Genomic DNA, 25936 nt, shown 5'->3' with positions numbered 1-25936 from the left:
CAGAGGCGTGAGCGAGTAGTGACAACGCCACCAAGTCCTTAACACCGCCCCGTGGCCTTGCCAGCGCCACCGCCGCTTTCTTTGTGACAATAGGGGCCGTTCTAAATGCGACCGAGCTACCGGAGCGCTCCTGAGCGGAGGTGTTGCTGCGCCTGGAGGGTGCGATGCATTTTACTCGCACGGGGGACACTGCAAGGCCCACAAAGCGCCACGTGTTGTCGCGCGGAAACTCCGAGATGATTTATTTATTCGGCTGTAATTGTGGAATCCTTTCGCTTCAATTCCTTCTCTCTCTCTCTTTGTCCCTCCCTGCCGCAATTCTTAACTTGAGAAGTTGCAATACATTATGCTGCACATGGCCCGTTTCTGCAATGGTGGTGAGATTTGTTTGGTTTTCTAATATACGCATACAAAACTATTAATTAATTGATTCAATGTTTTTTTGGAGTAAGAACTCGCCCCCACTAAAGAGGGCATCGCAATACTTTACAGTATAAATTAAACTTAGGTAGTCCTACCTGCAAAATCAAGACACGTATAAAAAAAATCTGAAATGTAAAAGGAAAAAAATGGCATTCGTTCATAATGGGAATTTTATGAAGAACCTAATCACAAGCAATTACAAAATACGGTATAATCCGATTCGCGTCAAATTTGACAATTGCAGCAGCAGCAGCGACGATAACGCTCGCAAGACGCGTCTTTGGCGACGCGTGTGCGAATCGCTCGCAGTTTCACTCACCCCGCTTCGTCGCTCTTGGGGGGGGCAGGGGGGGGGTTATTTTTTAAGTAAATACAGAGGAGGATGCGGCGGGGGGATTGGACGCAATTCGTCTTAATTAAGCAGCGTACACACACGGGCTTGGTTGAGCACGCGTCGAGAAGGGAACATATTTCTTGACGGAGCGAGAGGAATCGCAGCAAGATTTTTATTTTTTATTTTTACTGTTGCCTCTCTCTCTGTACAGAACGAGTTGTAAAAAAAATGTTCCTCTCTCTCTCTCTTCCTCTCGCTCGCCCAAATTAAATGGCTTTCTTTGCTGGATCGTTACTCTTGACACATCGGTGGCCGTGGGAGGACGGTTCGCCTTCCGCTTGTCAGCTCATCTGCCGACTCCGTGCCCTCCCATGCCTGGCCGTCGCGGCGGGATGAGGAGGATAAGGAGGAGGCGAGAGGGGGGGGGGTGCTTTGGAGTGGGTGGTGTCAGGCGAGCCCCGCGGCGCGTGGGGTGGGTAGTGATGGTGTTATGGGTCGCTGGCCTTTGTGTGGGTGTGCGTATACGTGTGTGGGCGCATGTATCAAGCATGTGTCTGTGAGTGTATGTGCCTATTGTGGGGAGCGGTGGTGTAGTGGTTAGCGCGCTGCGCTACGAACCTGGCGACCCGAGTTCGATTCCCGCTCACGGCCAACACCGGTGACAATTATCTGAACCGGTCATGGACCTCCCCTACGTTGACTCAGCCGCAAATTGGTACCTGGTGCGGTGTGTAAACATCGTCACTGGGGAGACCAAGGCGGCCGGGCGTGGTGCTGGCCACCCACCCCCTCGTGTGCTGTGCCGGCCTTTGTAGGTGCTCGCTAATAGCACTTGCCCCAACAGTCTGTTACAGGCTATACGGGGGATCTTTTGTATGTGTCTGTGAGTGTCTGTGAGTGTCTGTGAGCGTATGCGTGGGGAGCTAACAGGTGCTCGTTAACAACACTTGCCGCAACAGTCTGTTAAGGCTATACGGGGGTTCTTTGTCTTTGGGGAGCTAACAGCCCTTTCTCCTGCAGTGTCTGTGGGGAATATGGGGGATCCTTGTGTAGTGTCTGCAAACATTACTCACACCTTGACTTTAAGCTTTCGTGACTGCAGGAATTTATATTCTTGGGTCTTTCGGTAAAGTCACGTAGATAGGTTCAAAGAAGATAACGAAAAAATTACAAAAACGTCGTAGTTTTTTGGTATTTTCTACGTGACTTTACCGAAAAACCCAAATAATATTACTCACACCGACACGTTGTAACAAGTCACCTGTTAACACTTTATTCACATGTTCTTGCGCTAGTTATAGGCACTCCTATAACTATCTGTACGGTCACATATACTTTACTTCTCCCTGCTCTAATCTATTCTGCACCTCACTTATCCTGCATTTAGCAGCTCTGCTCTCAGCGACTCCGCACACAGCGTCTTCACACTCAGCGACTCCGCACACAGCGACTCTGCACACAGCGACTCTGCACACAGCGACTCCGCACACAGCATCTTCACACTCAGCGTATTCACACACAGCGACTCCGCACACAGCGTCTTCGCACTCAGCGACTCCGCACACAGCGTCTCCGCACACAGCGCCTTCACACTCATCGTCTTCGCACACAGCGTCTCTGCACACAGAGTCTCCGCACACAGCGTCTCCGCACTCAGCGTCTCCGCACTCAGCGACTCCGCACTCAGCGACTCCGCACACAGCGTCTCCGCACTCAGCGACTCCGCACACAGCGTCTTCACACACAGCGTCTTGACACTCAGCGTCTTCGCACTCAGCGACTCCGCACTCAGTGTCTCCGCATACAGCATCTTCGCACACAGCATCTCTGCACACAGCGTCTTCGCACACAGCGACTCTGCACACAGCAACTCTGCACACAGCATCTTCGCACTCAGCGACTCCGCACACAGCGTCTCCGCACACAGCATCTTCGCACACAGCGGCTCCACACACAGCGACTCTGCACACAGCAACTCCGTGCTCAGCGACTCTGCACACAGCAAATTTGCATTTCCACCGCTGCCCTCGCCTACACTCCCCTCACACCCGCTCACCCGTCTGTCCCAGGCGGGGGGTTCAGCCAACACCGCCCGGCGACGGCGTGAGGGTTGAGGTCATGTTGACGGCTGGAGCGGCAGCGGCGAGATGTCTTCACTCTTGGTTCCCGGCAACCACTCCCCTCACTCACCCACACTCCCGCTTATATCTCCCTGCTCATCCCGAGTGCTCACGTGGTTTCACTTAAGCTGCCGCCAGGCCGGCGCCAGTTGTCCCATCAATCTCTTATCATCACCCCCCATCTCCCGTCTCATAGGCACCGACCTCCGGTCACAGGGTAGCACCTGTTTTACCTCGGTTGCACCCGCTTCTCCCCTTAATTACTGGCGTTTTGACTGTGCAAACCTCGTGTTGCAACGCGCACACCTGTTTGCCCTCTGTTGCACCCGCTTAACTGTGCACACTGCGTATTTCTCTCCTCTACACTTGTATTCATCTTGGGGAGTGGTAGTGCTGCTGTTAACTCACTGCGCTAAGAAACTGTTGACCGGACTTCAAATCCCGCCCATGGCCAGCATCACCAGTGACGATTATCTGAATTGTCCCGGGGCCTCCCCTTGGTCGACTCAGCCCCAAAATGAGTATCTAGTATTGGTGTGTAAACATCGCCACTTGGGAGACAAAGGCGGCCGGGACTTTTAGTTTTAGTTTTTTTAGTTTAAGTTTATTTATTTTGGTATAGCCCTATGAGCCATTCGGCTCTTGAATCGGGTGCAGCCACAACAAACAAAAACACAAAAAACACGAACAAGAAAACATCTTAAAGTGACTATGTGACTGTGCAAACAGAAAATCCATGAAAAAAAACAGCAAAATATTCCTGAAAAAAGCACCGTACACCAACGCTGTGTGCAAAAAATCCCAGTGGGATGCAAGTCAAACAACAAGAACCACAAGAAAACTTAGATTAAGGCCATCAGTCTAACTCCGTACTACAACAAAACAAACATGTCCAAACCAAAAAACGTTTTCGAAATCACCAAAAAATAAAGCCATAATTGCAACGTAACCGTGATCATAGGATGTGGTGCTGGCCACCCACCTCCTTCGTGTGCTGTGCCGGCCTTTATAGGTGCTCGCTAACAGCACTCCTACAGTCTATTAAGACTATATGGGGGATCTTTGTGTTTTACTGTGTACGTATGTTATTAAAAGCAGTCGGTTGAGAGGTGTAGCACTTATCACCATAGTTAACATCATTGTAAAGTGATACCTGAACCAGTCCTGGGACTCCCCAGGGTCGACTCAACCTTAAATCAGCGCAGGCATGGTGCTGGCCAACCCAATGACTTATCTTGTGCTCCAATGCCAGCTTTAATAGTTGCCCCACATAGCCGCACTTTTCTGTTCAGGCTCTGAAGGTGGGGGGGGCTCTTTGCTGCGTGACCTCATCTACGCACGTTTCCCGCTTTCCGCCGCGGTGGCCCTGCCTCACGCGGCTTCCAAGGTTACGAGGAGACTTGACGGCTGGCCTGGCGCACCGCGTGGCTAGCACACACACCACGTGGCTGGCACACACACCACGTGGCTGGCACACACACCACGTGGCTGGCACACACACCACGTGGCTAGCACACACACCACGTGCGGGGGTCTTAACCACTCGTCCCCCGGGGGTCGGGAGGGGTCGGGGGGTAAGGAGGCGCGCACCGCACGACGATGCCCGCGCCGCTGCGGTTCGTGCCCAGCTCCGAGACCCGTGAAAGGGGAAGCGTTGTTGTACCAGTCCGCGGGTAACTGGAGGGCAGGAGGATATGGCCCCAAGGCTGGACAAATTAAAGGCCGACACCAGTGAAATGGAGCCACCTCATAGCTCTTATTTTTATTGTACCAGGCAAGGCCCCATTGAGGTGTGAAGCTCTTTCCAGACGCGACCGAGGCCACAAATAATCGCCGAGCGAGAAGTGGCTTATCGCGTGGAAATGTAGAGCAGCCAAATACTATAAATTCGTGTTTGTAAATGTGGAGGTGAAAAAACCGGAGGACCCTGAAGTAAAATCCACGCGATCACGGGGAGAACGCGCAAATTCCAAAAATACAGCAGCAGGCGTCAGGGTCAGAATCGAGCCCACGACCTCCTGCATACCAAGCGAGGTAGTTAACATCTCGCCACCACGGCACCCTCATTGAGTTCCTCCAGCCTTGAACACAATGTCAAAGATGAGGGCACATGCGCTTCTGCAGCCGTCTGGAACGCTCTTCCCTCCGATATGAGGATGCCATTTGAGCTGTGCACTTTTAAATCATCTCGATCGAAAACCCATTTATTTAGTTTGTTGTCCTTCCCCCGCACCGCCGATTAGCACGGCCGACTACGTACGGTGCGAAGGAAGTTCAACACGCATGCGATGCACACAGTGGGAAGCTGTCGTGCAGGGTTGGGGGAGCGCATCCGCTCCTCTCCTGCACGCTCCGTTAACGATCCCAAAACGAATCAAACAAAAAACACAATCTTGAAAAGTGGGCAGCCGCTTCGAGAGACTGCCAATTATCACCGCCGCCGCGAATCCAGCCCCCGTGAGTGCGTCTGTGTGTGTGTGTCTTTGTTAAGGCTATGGGGGCTGGGGGGGGATGATCTTTGTGTCTTGTGGGGAGCGATAGTGTGAGCGGTTGGCGTTACGCTGCACTACGAACCCAGCAACCCGGGTTCGATTCCCGCTCGCGGCCAACATCAGTGACGATTACTTGAACCGGACCTGGGCCTCCCCTAGGTCGACTCGGGCTTAATTGAGTACCTGGTGCGCTGCATAAAAACATCGCCACTCGTGGTGCTGGCAACCCACCCATTCCCCTTCGTGTGCCATTCTGGCCTTCATAGGTGCTCCCTAACAGCACTTGCTCCAACAATCTGTTAAAGGCTACACGGGGGATCCGGTGTCTTTGTGTCTGTGTGTGCGTGTATTCTGTGCTCACACCCGCTGACGAGCCGGCGCTAATGGAACCAACGCATTGCGCTCGGTGCTCGGCAGCGCAGCGAACTCCCCGCGTTCATTACGCCATAATTATCCTTAACGGTCGCTCGCTCGCTCGAGAGGACTGCTCCCCCCCCCCCCAAAAAAAACTCTCGCGCCCCCCCACTCCTCCCTCCCTCCCTCCCCCCCTTTCATTGTGCCTCTCGTGCATTCAATGCACGGGCCACATTGCCCAAGCAAGCAGGGAGTGCTGTCCCTGCTCCCAGCATTATTAAGAATGTACTTTGGTCACACCTTCCTCCCATCCACCCGCCCACCCTTCTTCCCCTCTTCCCCTTACCTCTGCTCCATTCCCCCTCGCCTTCCCTTCCCCTTGTGAGCAAGTCGGTGCTCCCGCTCGCAGTCCCTGCGCGAGTGGAGTGGTGGCGAGCCCGTGTCTCTCCCTGGTCCCACCGACGACCCCGTGTGAGCACTGCGTGTGTCGGGCTTCGGCCCACGGGAATTTCTGTGCACCCACTCCGTTGTTGTATTTCCTTGCGCCCTGTACTGCCGCTGGGCTCTTCGTCAGAATTTTGAAACAAAAAATTTACTTTTGCGATTGCATCGGCGATGGGAGGATTTTCTTTGGGGGGTGGAGGGGGAAGGAGGGGGAGCGGGTGGGCGTGTGGGTGGAGGGGGGAGGGGCTTCGCTGTCAGTAAATGCGATCAGAAATCATAACGTTTTTTTGGGGTTAGATCACGTAAATATAAAGGTGTCGTCAACCCACCAACAGCCGACACAGCCAAGGTAGAAAGGTTTGTCACGTAAACAAAATGTACCAATTAGTTGCGACTTCAGCCCACCGGTGTGTTGGAGAGTAAAATCATTTTACAATTTGAGTACCGTTACGTTTCGCTGTTGTTGCTTTTCCACCGAGCATCATCGGGACATCCACGCGGAGGGGGTCCCCCATCCCCCCCCCCCCCCCCTCTCGCCAGCAAAAAAAATGATGGCTCCAATGTTTCGCTTCGACGGCGAATTTTGCGATGTTTTGTGTTCGTGGAGTCTGAGAAAGCGCTTCATTGTTCTCGTCTGACCTCTCTGTTCTCGTCTGACCTCTCTGTTCTCGTCTGACCTCTCTGTTCTCGTCTGACCTCTCTGTTCTCGTCTGACCTCTCTGTTCTCGTCTGTCCTCTCTGTTCTCGTCTGACCTCTCTGTTTTCTTCTGACCTCTCTGTTCTCGTCTGACCTCTCTGTTCTCGTCTGTCCTCTCTGTTCTCGTCTGACCTCTGTTCTCGTCTGTCCTCTCTGTTCTCGTCTGACCTCTCTGTTCTCGTCTGACCTCTCTGTTCTCGTCTGACCTCTCTGTTCTCGTCTGTCCTCTCTGTTCTCGTCTGACCTCTCTGTTCTCGTCTGACCTCTCTGTTCTCGTCTGACCTCTCTGTTCTCGTCTGACCTCTCTGTTCTCGTCTGTCCTCTCTGTTCTCGTCTGTCCTCTCTGTTCTCGTCTGACCTCTCTGTTCTCGTCTGACCTCTCTGTTCTCGTCTGACCTCTCTGTTCTCGTCTGTCCTCTCTGTTCTCGTCTGACCTCTCTCTTTTCTTCTGACCTCTCTGTTCTCGTCTGACCTGTCTGTTCTCGTCTGACCTCTCTGTTCTCGTCTGACCTCTCTGTTCTCGTCTGTCCTCTCTGTTCTCGTCTGACCTCTCTGTTTTCTTCTGACCTCTCTGTTCTCGTCTGACCTCTCTGTTCTCGTCTGTCCTCTCTGTTCTCGTCTGACCTCTCTGTTCTCGTCTGTCCTCTCTGTTCTCGTCTGACCTCTCTGTTCTCGTCTGACCTCTCTGTTCTCGTCTGTCCTCTCTGTTCTCGTCTGACCTCTCTGTTCTCGTCTGACCTCTCTGTTCTCGTCTGACCTCTCTGTTCTCGTCTGTCCTCTCTGTTCTCGTCTGACCTCTCTGTTCTCGTCTGACCTCTCTGTTTTCGTCTGTCCTCTCTGTTCTCGTCTGACCTCTCTCTTTTCTTCTGACCTCTCTGTTCTCGTCTGACCTGTCTGTTCTCGTCTGTCCTCTCTGTTCTCGTCTGACCTCTCTCTTCTCTTCTGACCCCTTTGTTCTCGTCTGACCTCTCTGTTCTCGTCTGACCTCTCTGTTCTCGTCTGCCCTCTCTGTTCTCGTCTGACCTCTCTGTTTTCGTCCGACCTCTCTGTTCTCGTCTGACCTCTCTGTTCTCGTCTGACCTCTCTGTTCTCGTCTGACCTCTCTGTTCTCGTCTGTCCTCTCAGTTCTCGTCTGACCTCTCTGTTCTCGTCTGTCCTCTCTGTTCTCGTCTGACCTCTCTGTTCTCGTCTGACCTGTCTGTTCTCGTCTGTCCTCTCTGTTCTCGTCTGACCTCTCTGTTCTCCTCTGTCCTCTCTGTTCTCGTCTGACCTCTCTGTTTTCGTCTGACCTCTCTGTTCTCGTCTGACCTCTCTGTTCTCGTCTGACCTCTCTGTTCTTGTCTGACCTCTCTCTTCTCTTCTGACCTCTTTGTTCTCGTCTGACCTCTCTCTTTTCGTCTGACCGCTCTGTTCTCGTCTGTCCTCTCTGTTCTCATCTGTCCTCTCTGTTCTCGTCTGACCTCTCTGTTCTCGTCTGACCTCTTTGTTCTCGTCTGACCTCTTTGTTCTCGTCTGACCTCTCTGTTCTCGTCTGTCCTCTCTGTTCTCGTCTGTCCTCTCTGTTCTCGTCTGACCTCTCTGTTCTCGTCTGACCTCTTTGTTCTCGTCTGACCTCTCTGTTCTCGTCTGTCCTCTCTGTTCTTGTCTGTTCTCTCTGTCCTGTCTCGGGGTTTGGGGGGGTCCTTGCAAACTGACCGCCAGTGGGGTTTGTATATTATATATATTTTTTCGTAACGTAGCTCGCAGTCCGATTTTTGCTATCGTTCCATCCCAAACAAAATGCGCGGTCACGGTACGTCCATTAAAATTGTATAGGTTGCCAACGGTGCGCTCCGTGTGTGTGTGTGTTTCTGTAAAAAAATTACATTTTCATCGGAGGAAATATTGTGTTTGCATGTGCTGGCAAATAAAACAGGTGTTAAGATGTTCAAACACCAAATCGATACTTATTGCAAGGCATGGAATCTGCATTTGAACGTATTGGCGGTACACAGGCAGAGCGCGGTATAAGGAAAGCGCTTTTTTCACAATAATTATTTATTGTATTTATTTCCCCTGCGATTCGCAATCCCCAGTCAGAAAATCTTGCGGGGTTGTTAGTGCGTCAAAATCGGTTCTTGTGATGTCGACTCAGTCGGAGGACGAATGTTTACGGAGGGGCTGAACGCGCAGAAGCTTCACATTCTGTTACAGTATAGCGGCACCCATGCTGATGACGATTGGCTGCTCCGTTTTCTGACTCATGCCCTACACGGATGTCACTTCTCGTGCCCCAGACTTGGTCGGGCGGTTAAGACTAGATTAGGGTTAGAGAAATACGAGCACGGACCTTTCATGACAAATGCTGCCTACATTGGAAAATCTTGTCCTTAAATAGTCTTTGGTTGTTCACGAGAAATTCATATTTTTGACCTCATTTATTGTTGCCATTACGTAACCCTAACCTGACCATAACAATCCCAACTCTCTACTTGCCGTAAGTCTCATAGGACTGAATAAAGCTTCGAATCACGTCAGACTTGGTGACAGGGTCAGTTAAAGGCTGATAAACAGATTTGCTGATTAAAGTTTTGATTTCAAACTCTTTCTTGAGGACCGGTGTATTATTCTGGACCGGTGTACCGCAAACACGTACATTTACCACGCAAACTTGTGGCAAAACATTTCCGGAAAGGTTAAAGCCTATTCTCTTTTTTTGTCATCACTTCGATACTGGAAAAAAAAAACATTTCCCATATTGTATGTGCCGAGATTGTTTAAGCTTTCCCTTCGCAACGTGAACGTTTTATCGCGAAAGAAGCTTGCCCAGCGGTGTTTTGTCGTTCTTTCTGCATTGATGCGACACACGACCGCGATTACCCGCGCATCGTATCCACTACATCGCTTTGTTTGTTCTTTCGTTGCAGTTCATTTACGACGAGAAGGTCGTCTGGTACGTAACAAATGAAACACCAATCCTCGTTCCCACAAATTGCCTTCGCTCTTTTACAGTCCCGCGGAGGGTCCGTGTCGTCGAGGTTTGCTATGCGTGAAGCCGGCGCGTAGCAATGCACCCCCGATCAGCGATGCGTTCAATGCACCCCCGATCAGCGATGCGTTCAATGCAACTTTCCTGCCATTTCCATGGTGACTTTGCACGCGCGTTTTTTTTTTTGTCTGGGGCTCCTATAACGATTATTAAATTAGTCACGGGCAAAACAAAGACAAAGATCACCATCCCGCCCCCACCCCCGTGCAGCCTTCACAGACTGTCCAGACGAATGGTGTTAGCGAGTAGCACCTACGAAGGCCGGCACTGTGGCACACGGAGGGGGTGGGTGGCGAGCACCAAGACGAGAAAACGCGCAACGCACTCGCGCGCACACACACACACATGCCGAGGCTTTCCTGCGTTGCAAACAGCATTCATGAAACTCTGAAACTACGAAGGAGAACCGTGACGATTCGGCAAGACGCGAGCTGCGAAGCAGCGGTGCCTCCGTGTCGAAGCGGAGCCAAGCCGATGAGCGGCACGCTTTTCGTTAGTCTCGCGATAACATCACGAATGTCCGCCAGGATTGGAAACCACTCGTGGTGGTTGCGTATTGCAACGCGATATCGGTATGGACGGTTGTTTAATTTTGAAATAATGATATTAATTTGTTATTGTAATGAAAATCAGGTTTGTTGAGCAAAGGCCCAAAAAAAGCCAAGCAGCCAGCAATAAATAGCATAAATTGAAGGTGTAATCGATGAGCGTTAAACATGAATGTAATCTTTTTAAATAATTTATATTTAAGGAAAGAGTGGCATGATCATATTTTTTTAATACAAAAATTAATTATTACTTTGTTTCTTCCCAGGTGGGAGGCCGTGATTCTCGTGACGATGTACGTGATGTACATCGTTTTGATGAAGTGAGTGCGCGTACGCCCTTGCGTATATCCCCCTCCTATCACGTAATCTCACCGTCCGGGGCGTTGTGCACGTTCAAATATAAAATACCTTTTGCCAGCGATATTTCACGCGTGTAACTCCGCGCGCGCGCGGGAAGTGCAACCAGCGCCGCTGGGATTGTCGCCGAGTCTGACACGGCTCGGCCAAGTGGGCGCACGAGGGTTTTCATTTACGGTCGGATCTGACCCCCCCACACACGTGACCCCCTTCCCCCCCCCCCCCCCCGGTTGTGTGCGACGCCGCCCACCAGGTTCAGCATGCGCCTCCAGGCCTTCTTTGCACGGCTCCATAAGGGCGGCAGGAACACAGCCAACGGGGTGGCCAACAGCAACGAGATGGAGGACGGTAAACTCCAAGAGGGTTCCTGCGGCGTCGATTGTCACGGATACGATGATACGATATAAACTACTTAAACTGTGAAACTATTAAAAAATATATTTTACCAGGTAAGGCCCCACTGAGCTATGTAGCTCTTTTTCAGAAGCGACCTGGCTGCAAATGGCAGTTCAACGAAGTGGCTTATCACGTGGAAATGTATATCGGCTAAATCCTTTAAACGTGTGTTGATTTAAAATGTAGAAGGGAAAAACCGAAGAGAAATCCATGTGACCATGGGGAGAGAGGGACGTGCAAACTCCAAATATACAGCAGGTGTCGGGGTGGGGATCGAACCCACGACCTCCTGCCTACCAGGCGAGGTGTAGTTAACATCTCCTAGCCACCGTGGTGACTCTAAATGAGACTCTCACCCTGGTCCCTCGAGTTCTCACATCGTGAATCAAAATCAACTGGAAACAACTCCCTGAGGGGGGTGGTGCTCGCTTTGCGCCCCTGCTCCCACGAGTTCACGGCCACGGCGTCGACGGGGTTCACACGGGGGTCGCCGAAACTTTGTTGCAGTGTCGCTTGAAAGTTACCCGCGGTAAAACTCCCGACGGGCACCGCTGGCCTTGTTCCGCGAGTTGCATCGCACGGCAGTGCCGTCAACAAAGTCACGTCAACAGAGTCACGTCCCTGTGCATTTCTAATTGGAGGACAACAGCAGCCAAAGGAAATACATTTTCATTGCTTCCATGCCAAGATTAATCTATCAACCTCAGGTGGCTGTTTTGGGAAGCCCGTGAGAGTGCCGTATGTGTGTGTGCACGTACGCGCGCACGCACATACGCACACACGCACGCACACAGACGCGTGCGTGCGTGCGTGCGAGTGTATGCATGACTTTGTCTTTGGGCTGTGGTGGCGCAGTGTCTAGCGCAGCATGTTCCAAACCTGGTGACCTGAGTTCGATTCCCACTCACAGCTGAAATCGGTAGTGGATATCCGAACCAGTCCTGGGCCTTTCCGAGGTCAACTCCGTAATAGGAATACAGGAGACGTCTGGGTGTCAAGCTGGCCACTCCACCCCTCTCGTGTGGCCGTACCAGCCTAGGTGTTCGCTCACTAACGACTCTTGCACCACACGTGGTTATGGCTTACGGGGAGGAATCAGTTGTTGAATTTATCTCTTTGTTTTGTCTCGGTTTGCAGCTTCAACACATTGCGGTTGGAAGAGTTGAGCGCTCTGTTGAGGCCTTCACCTTGAAGGGTTGTTGCAGGGACAGTTGCCATCAGGGGGTCCCTTAGGCCAAAATTACATCGAGAATAATTGGGATGAGATAAAGGCACTTTGAGTTGCCGGGACATTTAAGAGTGCAGCAAATGTAAATATGTAAATGTAATTATGTTGTTTTGTTGTGTCTGTGCGGTGTTCCTGTCGTGGTGTGTGTCGTGGTATCGCCGTGGCCCAGTGAACCCGAACCACGTGGGGGACATGTGCCGCAGCACCTCGGTGCTCATGGTGGACGAGCTGCTCTCTGTGTGTCCACACAAGCTGGACTTCTCGGAGGCCGGGCTCCGCATCATGATCACCAACCACTTCCGGCCGCGCACGCGCCTCCGCATGGCCAGCCGCATGCTCATCAATGAGGTGACGGCTCCCTGATTCCCGCTAGCCCCATACTACTAGCCCACTCATCCATCCTGCTAGTCCATCCACTATCCCAGTCCTTCATCCACCAGCCCAGTCCTTCATCCACCAGCCCACTCCTCCATCCTGCTAGTCCATCCACTAGCCCACTCCTTCTTCCACTAGCCCACTCCTCCATCCACTAGCCTAAACCTCCATCCACTAGCCTAATCTTCCATCCACTTGCCTAATCCTCCATCCTGCTAGTCCATCCACTAGCCCACTCCTTCTTCCACTAGCCCATTTCTCCATCCACTAGCCTAATCCTCCACCTGCTAGTCGATCCACTAGCCCACACCTCCATCCACTATCCCACTCCTCCATCCACTAGCCCATTCCTCCATCCTGCTAGTCCATCCCCTAGCCTAATCCTCCATCCACTAGCCCACTCCTCCATCCACTATCCCACTCCTCCCTCCCGCTCGCCCACTCTATCCACCAACCCTGTAGTGCAGACAAACACAGGATGGGGGCAAGTCAGAGACAAACACTAAACCAACGTTAAACGCTGAACAGATCAAGCAACGATGCTATCTGTTTTTGTATGTCGTGCATTCTCCTCGTGTGTGTGTGTGTGTAGAGGTATATCCACACACAGGGGGTGTGTATATATATAGAGACGTATATACCCACACACACATGCCCGGCGTGTGTGTATGAGGCTGGATATGGTGATGGGTGTCTACCGAACTGGGCAAAGTTTGAATAAAACCCGAACGTGGCGTTAAACGTTGGGCCCAACTTGTGTTGACCGGACTATAACTATTTATCCATAATAGAGATTTTTTTTGGGTTAGATCGCGTAAATAAATAAATGTGTCGTTAAACCCGCCACCACCCGACACAGCCAACTAGTAAGGGTTGTCACGTAAACAGAACGTGGCCAATTCGTCATTAGTACAGCACACCGGTGTGTTGGAGAGTGCACAAGCATGGTCACCACATCTACGCCTCCTCTATATAAGGAAATAAACAGGTGGGCTTCTCCACAAATCTGGCTGTCGCCTGATGAAGCTAGTTGTAATTACTGGCGAAACGTCGTACTCAGATTATAAATGTTGTGGCTTGGCTCTCCAACACACCGGTGTGCTGTACTAGTGACGAATTGGCCACGTTCTGTTTAAATGACAACCCTTACTAGTTGGCTGTGTCGGGTGGTGGTGGGTTTAACGACACATTTATATATTCACGCGATCTAACCCAAAAAACCTCTTATGGATGATATTGGTTGCGAAAGCCTGCTACTGCGCGTTATAATAATTTAGACTGTGTGGGGGTGTGGGGGTGGGGGGGGGTTCGTATCCCCCCAACCCAACCCCCCCTCCCCCATCGAGGGGGCTGCCGTCCGCTTCCCCACTCCTCCATCCGGCACACAAAGGGGGGGGCATTGTCGCCTCCACAGCTGTTGCTGGCATTCGTCTTCGATTCAGACGTCAATTAGCATTCTGGTCTTTTTACAAACCCGCTTTTGCCATCATGTGCAGATGTAATGCCTCTATTTTAGTGGTGATTTTGAGTGTGTGGATGTGCGTGTGCGTGTGCGGGGAGCGGTCGCGTAGCGGTCCGCGTGCCGTGCTACGAACCCGGCGACCCGAATTTGATTCCTGCGCGCAGCCACCAACACCCGTGACGATTATCTGAACTGGTAGCGGCCAGCCAGGCGTGGCCCTGGCCACCCACGTGGTGCCAGCCTCCATAGGTGCTCCTCGCAAAACAGCACTTGCCCCAAAAAGTCTGCCAAGGCTACACGAGGGATCTTTGTCTTTTTTGTCACGAATAAGAGCTGCAACCGTGCGTGTGTATGTTGAACTTATTTCGCACCGTACGCAGGCAACCGTGCTAATTGACGGTGCGGGAGAAGGATAACACAACAACAACAAAAAGCAGTTCTGAAGAAATTAGTTTGTCAATTTAGATGATTTTAAAGTGCACAGCTCCAGCTACGTACGGCGCAAAAGAAGTTCAACATACACCCATGCATTCATCGGCGGTGGGTGATACTCCTACGGTGCTGTCCCCATGTCCAGAAGTCCACAGCTGTCGGTGACGCCTCTGCTCGCGTGCGTCCGTCCGTGCGACGACACGACGCGCCTGCGGTACGCCCTGAGGGCCGCGCTCGTGTCCCCCCCCCCCCCCCCCCCCGACCGAGCAGAGGCAGCGGCTGCTGCGCGGGCGCGGAGTCGCCTGCAGCGAGTGCGAGGTCGCCCACAAGATCCAGCGCAAGTACCGCTCGGGCGCCAACGCGTGCGGCGGCGATGCCGCGGCGGGCGCCACCACCCCGGCCGCGAACAGCGGCGGCGACGCGGAGAACGGCGCCGTCTCGCCGGGGGGAGCGGTGGCCGCGGCGGAGGTGGCGGTCGCGGCCGTGGCCAACGACGGGCGGACGAAGGAGGGCCCGGGGAAGGAGGGCGCGGGGAAGGAGGGCGCGGGGAAGGAGGGTGCGGGGAAGGAGGGCGCGGGCTGCGAGGAGGAGGAGGAGGATGACGAGGGAGTGTCCTCGCCATGCGTCGTGCCCGGTGAGGGATGCGATGGTGCGGTGTGACGCGGTGCGGTGACGCGGAGTGACGCGGTGTGACGCGTTGCATCGCGACGCGGTGTGACAGAGATGTTTGCAACCGCGGTTTTGGCCGTGTGGTTTAAGTCTGTGGATCTCTAATATGAGTCTGTGGATCTCTATATGAGTCTGCATCTCGATGTGAGTCTGTGCATCTCGATGTGGGTCTGTGCATCTCGATGTGGGTCTGTGCATCTCGATGTGAGTCTGTGCATCTCGATGTGAGTCTGTGCATCTCGATGTACGGACGGTGGATGTGACTCGAGAAAAGGCAGAGAGTAGAATGATGTGGAGAGACAGAATGTGAGCAGTAATGGAACTCGTGGCTTAGAAGCAGGAGGGTGAGGCTAATCTTTCACAATAAATGTCTTCCACCCATCCACTAGCGAAACCACATTTGTACGCGTAGCCGGACAAGGAACGAGCTTTCCAATTAAGCGTGGATGTCGGGAACCATGCAGTGCTTTAATTGACAGGGAAATGTAATAATTGGCTGTTTCTCATTAATTATTCATGCGTTTTATATTCCCTAATATATTGCAAGCATTGCGCTCCAGCCAGAAAACCTGCGTTCAGCGACCGTGTGTAGCACGAGAGCAGGTTAATTCAATGAAGCTGTTTCGCTTTGCATAAAAAAAACAATGCCGAAGAGATTTGCTGCTCTGCGTGAGCAGCGCCGGTGGCTCCATCAACGATATGTCAAGTCAGAATAACATCCCTCGCTCAGATGAGCATTATAAGGCAGTGCGCGCTCATCTGCTGCCTCCAACTCCTGAGCCAGCGGTGGAAATTCCGTGTTCCTCTGACGGGAGGGGGCGGGAAGGGGGGCGGTGGGGGGGCGAGTTTATCCGAAAGACGACCACTGTTGGCTTCCCCCTCCACAAATGGGTACTAGCTTTATAGTCAACAACACCAACCGGGATTTGAACTCCACGGCCTTCCGATGGCGAGCCGCTCGCTCTGCCGCTGAGCCACCGTCGGCCGGATCAACGCCGCCGGAAGTGGTTTGCAAAAATTAACTTAGTCCTCGAGCTTTGTTTGAAGGCCGGGGGAGGTGGGGGGGGGCGGGGGGCGGGGGGGAGGGAAAGAGGCGGTGGCTAAATTGGGACCTGCGGCGTGGCGCTTGCTTCACGTGCAGCGGAGAGAAAGACTGCTTTTGAGAAGAAGCACGCCAATTAAGGGGACGGCACGTTCAATGTGAACGGGACGTTCAATGTGAACGGGACGTTCAATGTGAACGGGACGTTCAATGTGAACGGGACGTTCAATGTGAACGGGACGTTCAATGTGAACGGGACGTTCAATGTGAACGGGACGTTCAATGTGAACGCAACGTCCCGTGATCATCATCAGAGGCCCCGTTGCTGCATGCGTTCCCAGGTCCGTCTGATTTCTTTTTTTCTTTGCGAAAAAAAAATTGAGAGGGGGGGGGAATTATCCCAACTGGACAGGGACGTCTGAGCAACACCTTCCCCCGATGATGTCCATCGCCCGTTTCTTCTCCAGCAGGCAGCAGCTGTGCTGGCGAAGCTGAATGCAGGGTCACCATGATACGGTGATGCCACGGTGTCGAAAAGCAGACGCAATCGTGAATAGTTCTGAATAAACGTGTCCAACGTCGTATTATCCATTAGGCAACTTAAAGCAGGCCTAGGCTATTGTAGAAGGTCATGTATAGACTATTGCTTGAAGGTCATACATAGTCTATTGTGGAAGGTCATATATAGAAGATCATGTGTACACTATTGTTGAAGGTCATATACAAACTATTGTAGAAGGTCATGTAAAGACTATTGTAGAAGGTCACTATAGACTGTTATAGGAGGTCATGTAAAGATTATTGTAGAAGGCCATGCGTTCCATTGTGGAAGGTTATATTTAGACTTGCAGAAGGTCATGTGGATACTATTGTTGAAGGTCATATGTAGACTATTGTTGAAGGTCATTCATAGACTAATTTTAAGGTCATGTGTAGACTATTGTAGAAGGTCATATGTAGACTTTTGTTGAAGGTAATATGTAGTCCATTGAAGGTCATATATAGGCTCTTGTAAAGGGTCATGTATAGACTATTCTAGAAGGTCATGTGTAGACTATCGCAGGTCATCAACAGTGGTTCCGTAGCGGCCAGGGTCTCTATGTGGCCAACCTCCCTCCTACACCTGGGGCCAACGTGAACACCACAACCACCACAACCACAACCATCACCACAACCACAACCATCACCACAACCACAACCACCACCACAACCATCACCACAACCACCACCACCCACTCCGTCGTCTAGCGGGCCCCCTGGTCTGGACTCAGCGGTGCTCTTAGTGGGGGGACAGGGGGGGCCATGGGGGGCAAGGGGGGCCTCCAATTCGCGCTGCCGATGAAAACGTCTGTCGTCTCGTCTCGGCAAGATGAGTGGGCGATAATAATTATGGCTACTAATTAATATGTTAATTATCGTGTGGCACACAGCATGTGCAGCTGTGGCCGTTGTAGGTTGTTACAGTTGCCATGAGGGGCGAGTGTCAGTTGAGCGTTTGAGTCAACCTCTGCTCTGAGTGAATCTCTGCTCTGAGTGAATCTCTGCTCTGAGTGAATCTCTGCTCTCAGTGAATCTCTGCTCTCAGTGAATCTCTGCTCTGATTGAATCTCTGCTCTGAGTGAATCTCTGCTCTGAGTGAATCTCTGCTCTCAGTGAATATCTGCTCTCAGTGAATCTCTGCTCTCAGTGAATCTTTGCTCTCAGTGAATCTCTACTTGTATGGTGGAGGTGCAGGAAAGCACAAAAACCGCAGTGCAATACACAAAGACGCGAACACACACGCACACACGAGGTGCGATTACAAACACACCATGGACCTCTGAAAACCGATATCGTATCTTGAAACATTACGTCGATTATGTGTGTATATATAGAGGGGTGCCACAACACTGCGTTTACAGATCTCAGCCGCTGTGGTGTCCGAGTTGGCAGCCACTGAACGAAAATTGTCCTAAATGTCATTAATTTGCAGCTTAACTAGAGGCAGCTGGCATGCAATTTCCCCCAAAATTTGGTAAAGCAAAGCGCTCTTTGGTTTAAATTCCATGTCCACTCGACGTCAATGCGAATTAAATTATTGCGTAAAATAATAAAATCATGAAATCCATTCCAATCCAAAGTCCAGTTGTAAGCCCTTTGAGGTTCGCTAACTCGTTTCAAAGCGAGAGCTTTCGAACCATCGTTACGTAGAGCCAGCTATCGATGCTTCTACACTCTAGGAAACAACATCCAACATGTTGTTTCATAAAGTTTGCTACTGCTGCACCGGTTCAATTCCCCCCTCGCCCCACCGCGCCCAAGGCCTCTGTCCACCCGGCGGAAGATTTGTTCTCCACAGTTACTTCACCTGCGGGTCGCGTGTGGTGGTGTAAAGTTTGGGTACTCCGCATTCTCTTCCAAGACGTCTAGCCAGCATGGAAGAGTAGGCCAAATTCCCTCTAGAGCCCCCTCTGGCGGAGGCCCTTCTGCCAGCAGTGACGTGAGCGAGCAATTGCAGGGTCTGCGCCTTTGACCTCCAACCGGCATGCGCTGGTGAACTTTAGCGAAATATATATTATATTTACTTTTCTGCACGACCGCGTAGACTTTTGATAATCCTCCCAAGGACATCAGCAACGAGGAATGGACCAGTTGCCTTGGCGCAAGCTGTCCGTGACGAGCAAGCGGAACGCCGGGCTGTCCTCTCGCACGTCGTCTCTCCTACGCGAGCGTGAACGTGCGGCGGGCACATCGCCCGTCGCTGAATGGGGGGGGGGGGGGGGGGGGCGGCTGGGCGGGGTGGGGAGGGGTGTTTGGGGGCCCATTAATCACGGCGGTTCGCGGAAGAGGGGGCCGCCGTCGAGTCTCCGTTCGGCGCTCGTATCTCGCCCGCCAGCGCACGGCTCCTTGTAGACTCGACGCGCGTTCCACTCCGCTGGCTTCGTTTCTCCCCAGATGCCCCCTCCCCCCACCACCACCCCACTCCACCCGCCCCCCCCCCCGCCTTCCTGGGAAAACTACGCAACTCGGGGGGCATGACGGCCAATTGCCCCCGGCACCGACAAACGACGTGGCGATGGCCTCATTTAAACGAAACCATTACCGGCTAAAAAAAAAAATATATACTCTCCTGTTTCCCAAACGGCCGCCGACACCAACGGCGATGTCATCTCTGACGCGGGACGAGTGTCTGCGGTGACCGCGTTGTCGCGCTCCGGTTGTACGGCGCTCGCTCTCCGCCGCCCCGCGGTCAACCCGCTGCTGGATTGGACGGCCTTCCCGTGCCGTACGGGGCGGCTGGCTGGAACGCGTCTCAGGAAGCCGTCAGCTCCCTTGAAGCCCTCTCGTCGTGGCCAGCAAACCTCGACGTTGGCGTTGAGCTCCTGAACGTATCTGCCGTCGTACGCAAGATGAGCGCGCAATTTAGCCGCACTTAGCCAGGCTGCCGAGTGCGGTGTTGGTGAAGGCGTGGAGCTGCGGCCTGCAGAACGGGTCTCCGCTAGAGGGGGCTCTAGAAAGCCCCTCCAGGGAGGGTATTTGGCCTACTCTTCCACACTTGACCCCACCACACGCGACCTGCTGATCGGCTCAGCGGTGCAACCATTTCGACTGCTGGGTGGGCAGAAGGGGGGGGGGGAGGGTGGTGGAAGGGGCGGGCGCAATGTTTAAGAATCATGCCCCATTGTCTCCACTGCCACGCCGGGAGATCCAACCGGCGAATTGTCGATTGCAAAGTCCACTGTGCGAAGCACCGCACCACGGCAGCATCCTCGTCTGCATAAGCCACGCAATCGCCCAGCTCGGGAGCAAGTGGTTTCATTGAGTGCGTGTTGTTGTTGTTGTTTTGAATTGGCTGTTCGATGCACTGTTCGATGTGCCGTTCCGTGCGTCGTTCGACATGCTGTTCAACGCGATTTTCGATGCGCTGTTGTTCCATGCGCTGTTCAATACACTGTTTGACACGTTGTTCCACACACTCTTCCGTGTGTTCCTTGCGCTGTTGCGTGTGCTGTTCCGTGCGCTGTTGCGTGTGCTGTTCCGTGCGCTGTTGCGTGCGCTGTTGCGTGCGCTGTTCCATGCACTGTCTTGTGCGCTGTTCCGCGCGCTATTCGAAACGCCATCGCTGTGCCGCTTGACGGGGCGCCGTTCCCCCCCCCCACCCCCCCCACGCCGTCGCGTGCAGACGGCCACCTCGCCCGCTTCAAGTGGCTGGTGTCGTGGCCGCTGGCGCTGCTGCTCTACCTGACGGTGCCCAACGTGGCCCAGCCGCGCTGGGAGAGCTGGTTCATGGCCACCTTCATCCTGTCCACGCTCTGGATCGCGATCTTCTCCTACGTCATGGTGTGGATGGTGAGTCGACGGCAAACGCCAGCGGCGCATGCGGGCCGCCAGCGGCGTCCCGGGAAGCGCGGCGGCCCCCGCGCGTGGCCGTGGGCCGCCGCTTCTTCGCGGGTGCTCGCCGATAGCACTCGGCCCGACGACCATCGCGGCTAACGGGACAGGAGGGCGTTGACCGCGGCGTGCCCACTGCTCACCCACGGCAGGGTTTGAATGAGAGACGATCCCGGGGGTGGGGAAGTCGTCTTTTGCCAAACATCGCGTGATGCTTGAGCCGCCTCCTTGGATTCCGCTTGCGTGGTGCGGGATGTTTTTTTATTTTTCTACAAGTGTCCCCGACGTTCGCTTGAAGCTTATGCAGCTCGCTGACAGCACTCCGCTAAGGCTACACGGGGGGTGGGGATCTTTGTCTTTGGTGGTGGGTGTTATCACACCGCGCCTGTCCCGTGGTGGGGGGAGGGGGGGAGTGGTGGGGGAGAGGTGGGGGGGGGGCAAGTGCATCTCGCGCTGCTGACCTCCAGTACACGAAGTTGGGAACCTCCGACAGGGGCTGCTTGCTGCGGCGAGGCTCAGCCGGGGGACGCGAGGGAGCGCGGCGCGGTCCCCGTTCAATTCACGAGCGGAAGGCGTCGCGTTGCCGCGCGGTGGAACGAGGCGCGTCTCGCCCCTCTCTGACAACGCCGTGACTTTCATGGTTGTTCATTTGTTGATATCGGGGCGGTGGTTTCTGTTCTCTGTCTGTCTCCTTCCCCTCCTCCATCTCTCCATCCGTGGACCGAAGGTCACCATTATCGGATACACGCTGGGCATTCCCGACGTCATCATGGGCATCACCTTCCTGGCGGCCGGGACGAGCGTGCCGGACTGCATGGCCAGCCTCATCGTGGCCAGGCAGGGTGAGCGTTGTTGTTGCTCGGCAGGAGTGTGAACTCGCGGCGTCGTTAATGGGGTGCCGCAGTGGCGAGATGTTAACTACCTCGCCCGGTATACAGGAGGTTGTGGGTGCGATCCCAACCCCTGATGCCTGTATATTTGGAGTTTGCATGTCTCTCTCTCTCTCCCCGTGGTCACGTGGATTTTTCTCCGGGTGCTCCAGTTTTTCCCTCCACATTTAGAATCTACGTGCGTTTAGAGTATTTGGCTGCTGCTATAAATGTCCACGTGATAAGCCACTTTTTCGAGCTATTATTTGTGGCCGGGTTGCTTCTGAAAAACAGCTATATAGGCTCGGTGGGCCTCACCAGCCACGGTCAATCCACTGCCTGATGAAGGCCCGCCCCAAGCCACGGTCACCTCTGCTAACCAGCGTCGTGACAATCCGCCCCCGGCACCCCGTGGACACGAGCGAGCCGATTTCGTCGCTCCGCCTCCTCGTGTGGAACGTGATCAACTGTCCGTCGTCACTGTCACCGCCATCGTATCGAGTCATCGATCGCCAACAGTGATCATCGCGAGAAATGCACACGATATGTCGGACGATTATCATGGAAACGCTGGCGACGATGCCGATGATGGCGATGGCGCGAGTCATCTAAACCCTTATTTATCGCAGCACGAGTTGCAAGCGGCACCGGCTATTTGAAACGATGCGGCTGTTTAAAATAGAGCTTGATTGTGATTATATATAAAAAAGGACGACATTACAAAAGCACGGTCACGTGAGGCATAGATATTACATTTTCTGCGACAGTAAGCGGAGGGTGATGAGAGCTGGCGTGGTACGAGGTGGGTTTCCAGCGCGATAATAAATCCCTAATCCCGGCAGAGGGATTGCGGAGATCTTGTCCTGAGCCATCGTGCAAATGAAAACCGTTGGGAGGACGGTCACGGAACGTACAGCGAACAGAATTTCACAAGCGGCGTGCAAGCCCCCACTCCCCCAACTGGCCCCTCCCCTCCCCCACCAGCTCCCCCCCTCCAGGCCCCCACCCCCCTCCCTCACCAGGCCCCTCCCCCACCAGGCCCCGCCCCTCCCCCAGCAGGGAGCTGCAGCAGAGGCGAGTGACAGCAACTGGCGCGTCACGCTGCACAATCACCAGCACCGTGGGAAACTCAAAACAATGTCAAGATCGTGCTCACCGTCCTCTAGACCCTCTGAACTCCCTCCTGCCTCACCCCTCTCATCTCACTCTACTCCCCTCCACCCCCTCTCCTACCTCTCCCCTCTCATCACACTCTACTCCCCTCCACGCACTCTCCTACCTCTCCCCTCTCATCTCACTCCACTCCCCTCCAAACACGCTCCTACCTCTCCCTCTCATCTCACTCTACTCCCCTCCACGCACTCTCCTACCTCTCCCCTCTCATCTCACTCTACTCCCCTCCACGCTATCTCCTACCTCACCCCTCTCATCTCACTCCACTCCCCTCCACGCTCTCTCCTGCCTCTCCCCTCCCATCTCACCCCACTCCACGCACTCTCCCTTCACTCAGTGAGAAGTCGCTCTTTCTCCTCCACACTCCCCATCGTCTGGAACTCATTTCCCTCTGCCATCCGTGCTGTCGACTCCCCCCGCAGATGTACGTGTGTGAGCTCAACACCAGCCGTTTTCTTCTGCCTCTCTGTATCTCTCTGTCTTTCTCTCTATACAATAACTAACCTCCACCCCCCCCCCCCCCCCCAACTGCTTCCGTGCAACCTCAGGAGATGCGGCCGCATTTTACACGCCGCATAAATCCAAGCCGCGTTGCACCGAAATGAATTCTGATCTCAAAACTGCTCGTCGCAGCATTTTGTGTGAACGCCGCTCTCCTCCCCCGGATCGCTCCGGGGCGGGTGCTGAGGGAGGGGGGCACGAGGGAGAAGGGGGGGGGTGCAGGGGCTGGTAATGTGTAGTTGCTGCCAAAGGTGCCACCTATGATGAGAAGCGCCACATGTGCTCCAGTTAGTATGGATTATCTGCCGGCATTCGGAATGGCGTTTTAATACCGCGCGTGCGTGCGTGTGTGCGTGTCGTGTGAGCGCGTGCGTGTGTGCGCGTCGTGTGTGCGCGTGTGTGTGCGTGTGTGTCGCTGTGGGGAGCGGTGGTGTCGCGGTTAGCGCGCTGCGCTGTGAACTCATCGACCCGAGTTCGATTCCCGCTCATGGCCAACACCGGTGAGAATTATTTGAACCGGTCCCGGGCATCTCCTAGGTCGACTCAGCCTCCCCCTCCACCCCCTCGTGTACCGTTCCAGCCCTCAAAGGTGCTCGCTAACAACACTTGCCCCTACAGTCTGCTCAGGATATACGGGGAATCTTTGTCTTTGTTGAGTCGCTGTGGTGGTGGCGGGTTGGCGTGTGTGTCCCAGCACCGGACTCCTCCGCTGCCCTTCCTTCCCCCCCCCCGTCCCCCTATCCCTGCTGCCACCACCAACAGGGCTGGGTGACATGGCTGTTTCGAACTCCATCGGGAGCAACGTCTTCGACATTCTCGTGGGCCTCGGCTTCCCCTGGGCCCTGCAGACGCTGGCGGTGGACCACGGCTCCCAGGTGAGAACGAACATCGCTACGGCAACCCTCGCGGGGGGCGTCACGGCAACCCCGGTGGGTGGGGGGGGGGGGCGCTATGGCAACCCCGGTGGGGGGCACTAAGGTAACCCCGGTGGGGGGCACTAAGGTAACCCCGGTGGGGGGGCACTAAAGTAACCTCGGTGGCGGCTGAAGGAGAGCTCACTGATAATAATAATAATAATAATCGTCGTCATCATTTATCGCGCCCTGCCCGCACGAGTCTGAAAGAAGTCCCCTGGCGTGCCGACGTAATTAAAACGCTGACCGAGGGCTGCCTCCGTTTAGCGCCTCGCGTCGCCGCTCGTGCCGATCGCTGTCCGCCGCCGCTGCGGTTGCCTCCTCGAGTGAACATCGAGCCATTGGTGGCTCGCCCTCCCGTTTACAGCCCTGCAGAGCCTGCGGTGGAAATTCCTCATTACTATGGCAAGGTGGCAACAGCTGTTGACTTCGCCACCAAGGTGATACTAATTTTATTGGCCCTGGAGGAGGAGGAGGAGGAGATGATGGGCTGGGTGAACTCCCCAAATCAGGTTTGAATTCGCAGCACCGGCTCACTGTGTTTGTGTAGAGGTGGGAGCTCATTGAAGGCAGCAGAAGCCTCTGTTTGAAGTGAGAAATTGGTCAAAATGAATCCACAATACTAATTAATTTACATCATTAACGCAAGTCCCAACATGTACCGAAAACTATAATTATCAGCAGAGCAGACAGCTCGGCGTTAAATCTGGGTCACGTGCGATGTAACCCACAGACGTTAAATATAATTTCTCCTGGTTCGTCTGTTTTTTTTCCCTCCACATTTATAAACACGCGTTTAGAGTGTTTGGCCGCTATAAATTTCCACATGATAACCCACTTCGTTGAGCTTTCACTTGTGGCCAGGTCGCTTATGAAAAAGAGCTGCCATAGCTCAGTTGGCCTTACTTGGTAAAATAAAATAAAAAAGAAATAATTCGTAGTTCAGTTTATCATTCTCAGCTAAAACAGCTGTTCAACACCAGGCACGGCTGCAGGTCCCCTCCACCCAGGTGTTCACTCTGAGGAGGGTGTGGGCCTGGGTGGGCCACGGGGACGTTTGGTGGTCCAGGCCCCAACTCCAGGAACTGCCGCTCGCCCAGCCACGTTTCCCACTGGCCACCGAATCCCGAGACGTCCAAACGTTCGTTCGAGATGCTACGAGGCTTTGAGCCCAAGCCCCATGTCCGTTGAATTCTGAGATTCCGGAGGAATTGTGCTGAACTCGCTGATCGCACGCGCCCGCGTGTCGTGCGCGTGTTTTGTGTGTTCGTGTGTCGTGCGTGCGCGTGTTGTGTGCACGTATCGTGTGCATGTGTTTTGTGTGTTCGTGTGTCGTGCGTGCGCGTGTTGTGCGCACGTATCGTGTGCATGTGTTTTGTGTGTTCGTGTGTCGTGCGCGTGTGTTGTGCGCATGTATTGTGCACGTGTGTTGCGCCCACGTGTTGTGTGCACGAGTTTTGTGCACGAGTTGTGCGCGCCGGGGGAAGATGAAAGCTTTATCCACGATCAGCAATGTGGGGTCGATAGGCGCCGCACGATGTAAAGTTCCACCCGGCCCCTTTAAGGAGCCCCTTGGCCCCAGAACGTCAATAATGTTTCTATAAAAATCCCGCACTGAGCACGTGAAATCCAAGGAGGCTACTTAAGCTTTACGCGATTTCTGGCAAAGACGATTCCGCGCATTTCACCCCTGCCGTCGGTGAGCAG

General features: G+C 53.8%; 1 protein-coding gene across 1 annotated transcript in view; it reads left to right on the top strand.

Annotated features, from left to right (window-relative positions):
* Window positions 1–25936, top strand: part of LOC116943244 (sodium/potassium/calcium exchanger 3-like) — a 135184-nt gene that overhangs the window by 79666 nt on the left and 29582 nt on the right. Inside the window, exons 8-15 of the mRNA XM_032955941.2 lie at window positions 9771–9796; window positions 10707–10760; window positions 11051–11145; window positions 12591–12769; window positions 14961–15324; window positions 20564–20730; window positions 21500–21614; window positions 24078–24190. Coding sequence (XP_032811832.2) covers window positions 9771–9796; window positions 10707–10760; window positions 11051–11145; window positions 12591–12769; window positions 14961–15324; window positions 20564–20730; window positions 21500–21614; window positions 24078–24190 — 1113 coding nt within the window. The remainder of the gene's footprint in view (window positions 1–9770; window positions 9797–10706; window positions 10761–11050; window positions 11146–12590; window positions 12770–14960; window positions 15325–20563; window positions 20731–21499; window positions 21615–24077; window positions 24191–25936) is intronic.

The sequence above is a fragment of the Petromyzon marinus genome, chromosome 17 (genome assembly GCF_048934315.1).
Source record: "Petromyzon marinus isolate PM22_M1 ecotype Great Lakes invasive population chromosome 17, UKy_Petmar_22M1.pri1.0, whole genome shotgun sequence".
NCBI classification, from domain to species: Eukaryota; Metazoa; Chordata; class Hyperoartia; order Petromyzontiformes; family Petromyzontidae; genus Petromyzon; species Petromyzon marinus.
This window is presented reverse-complemented; position numbering and strand designations above follow the sequence as displayed.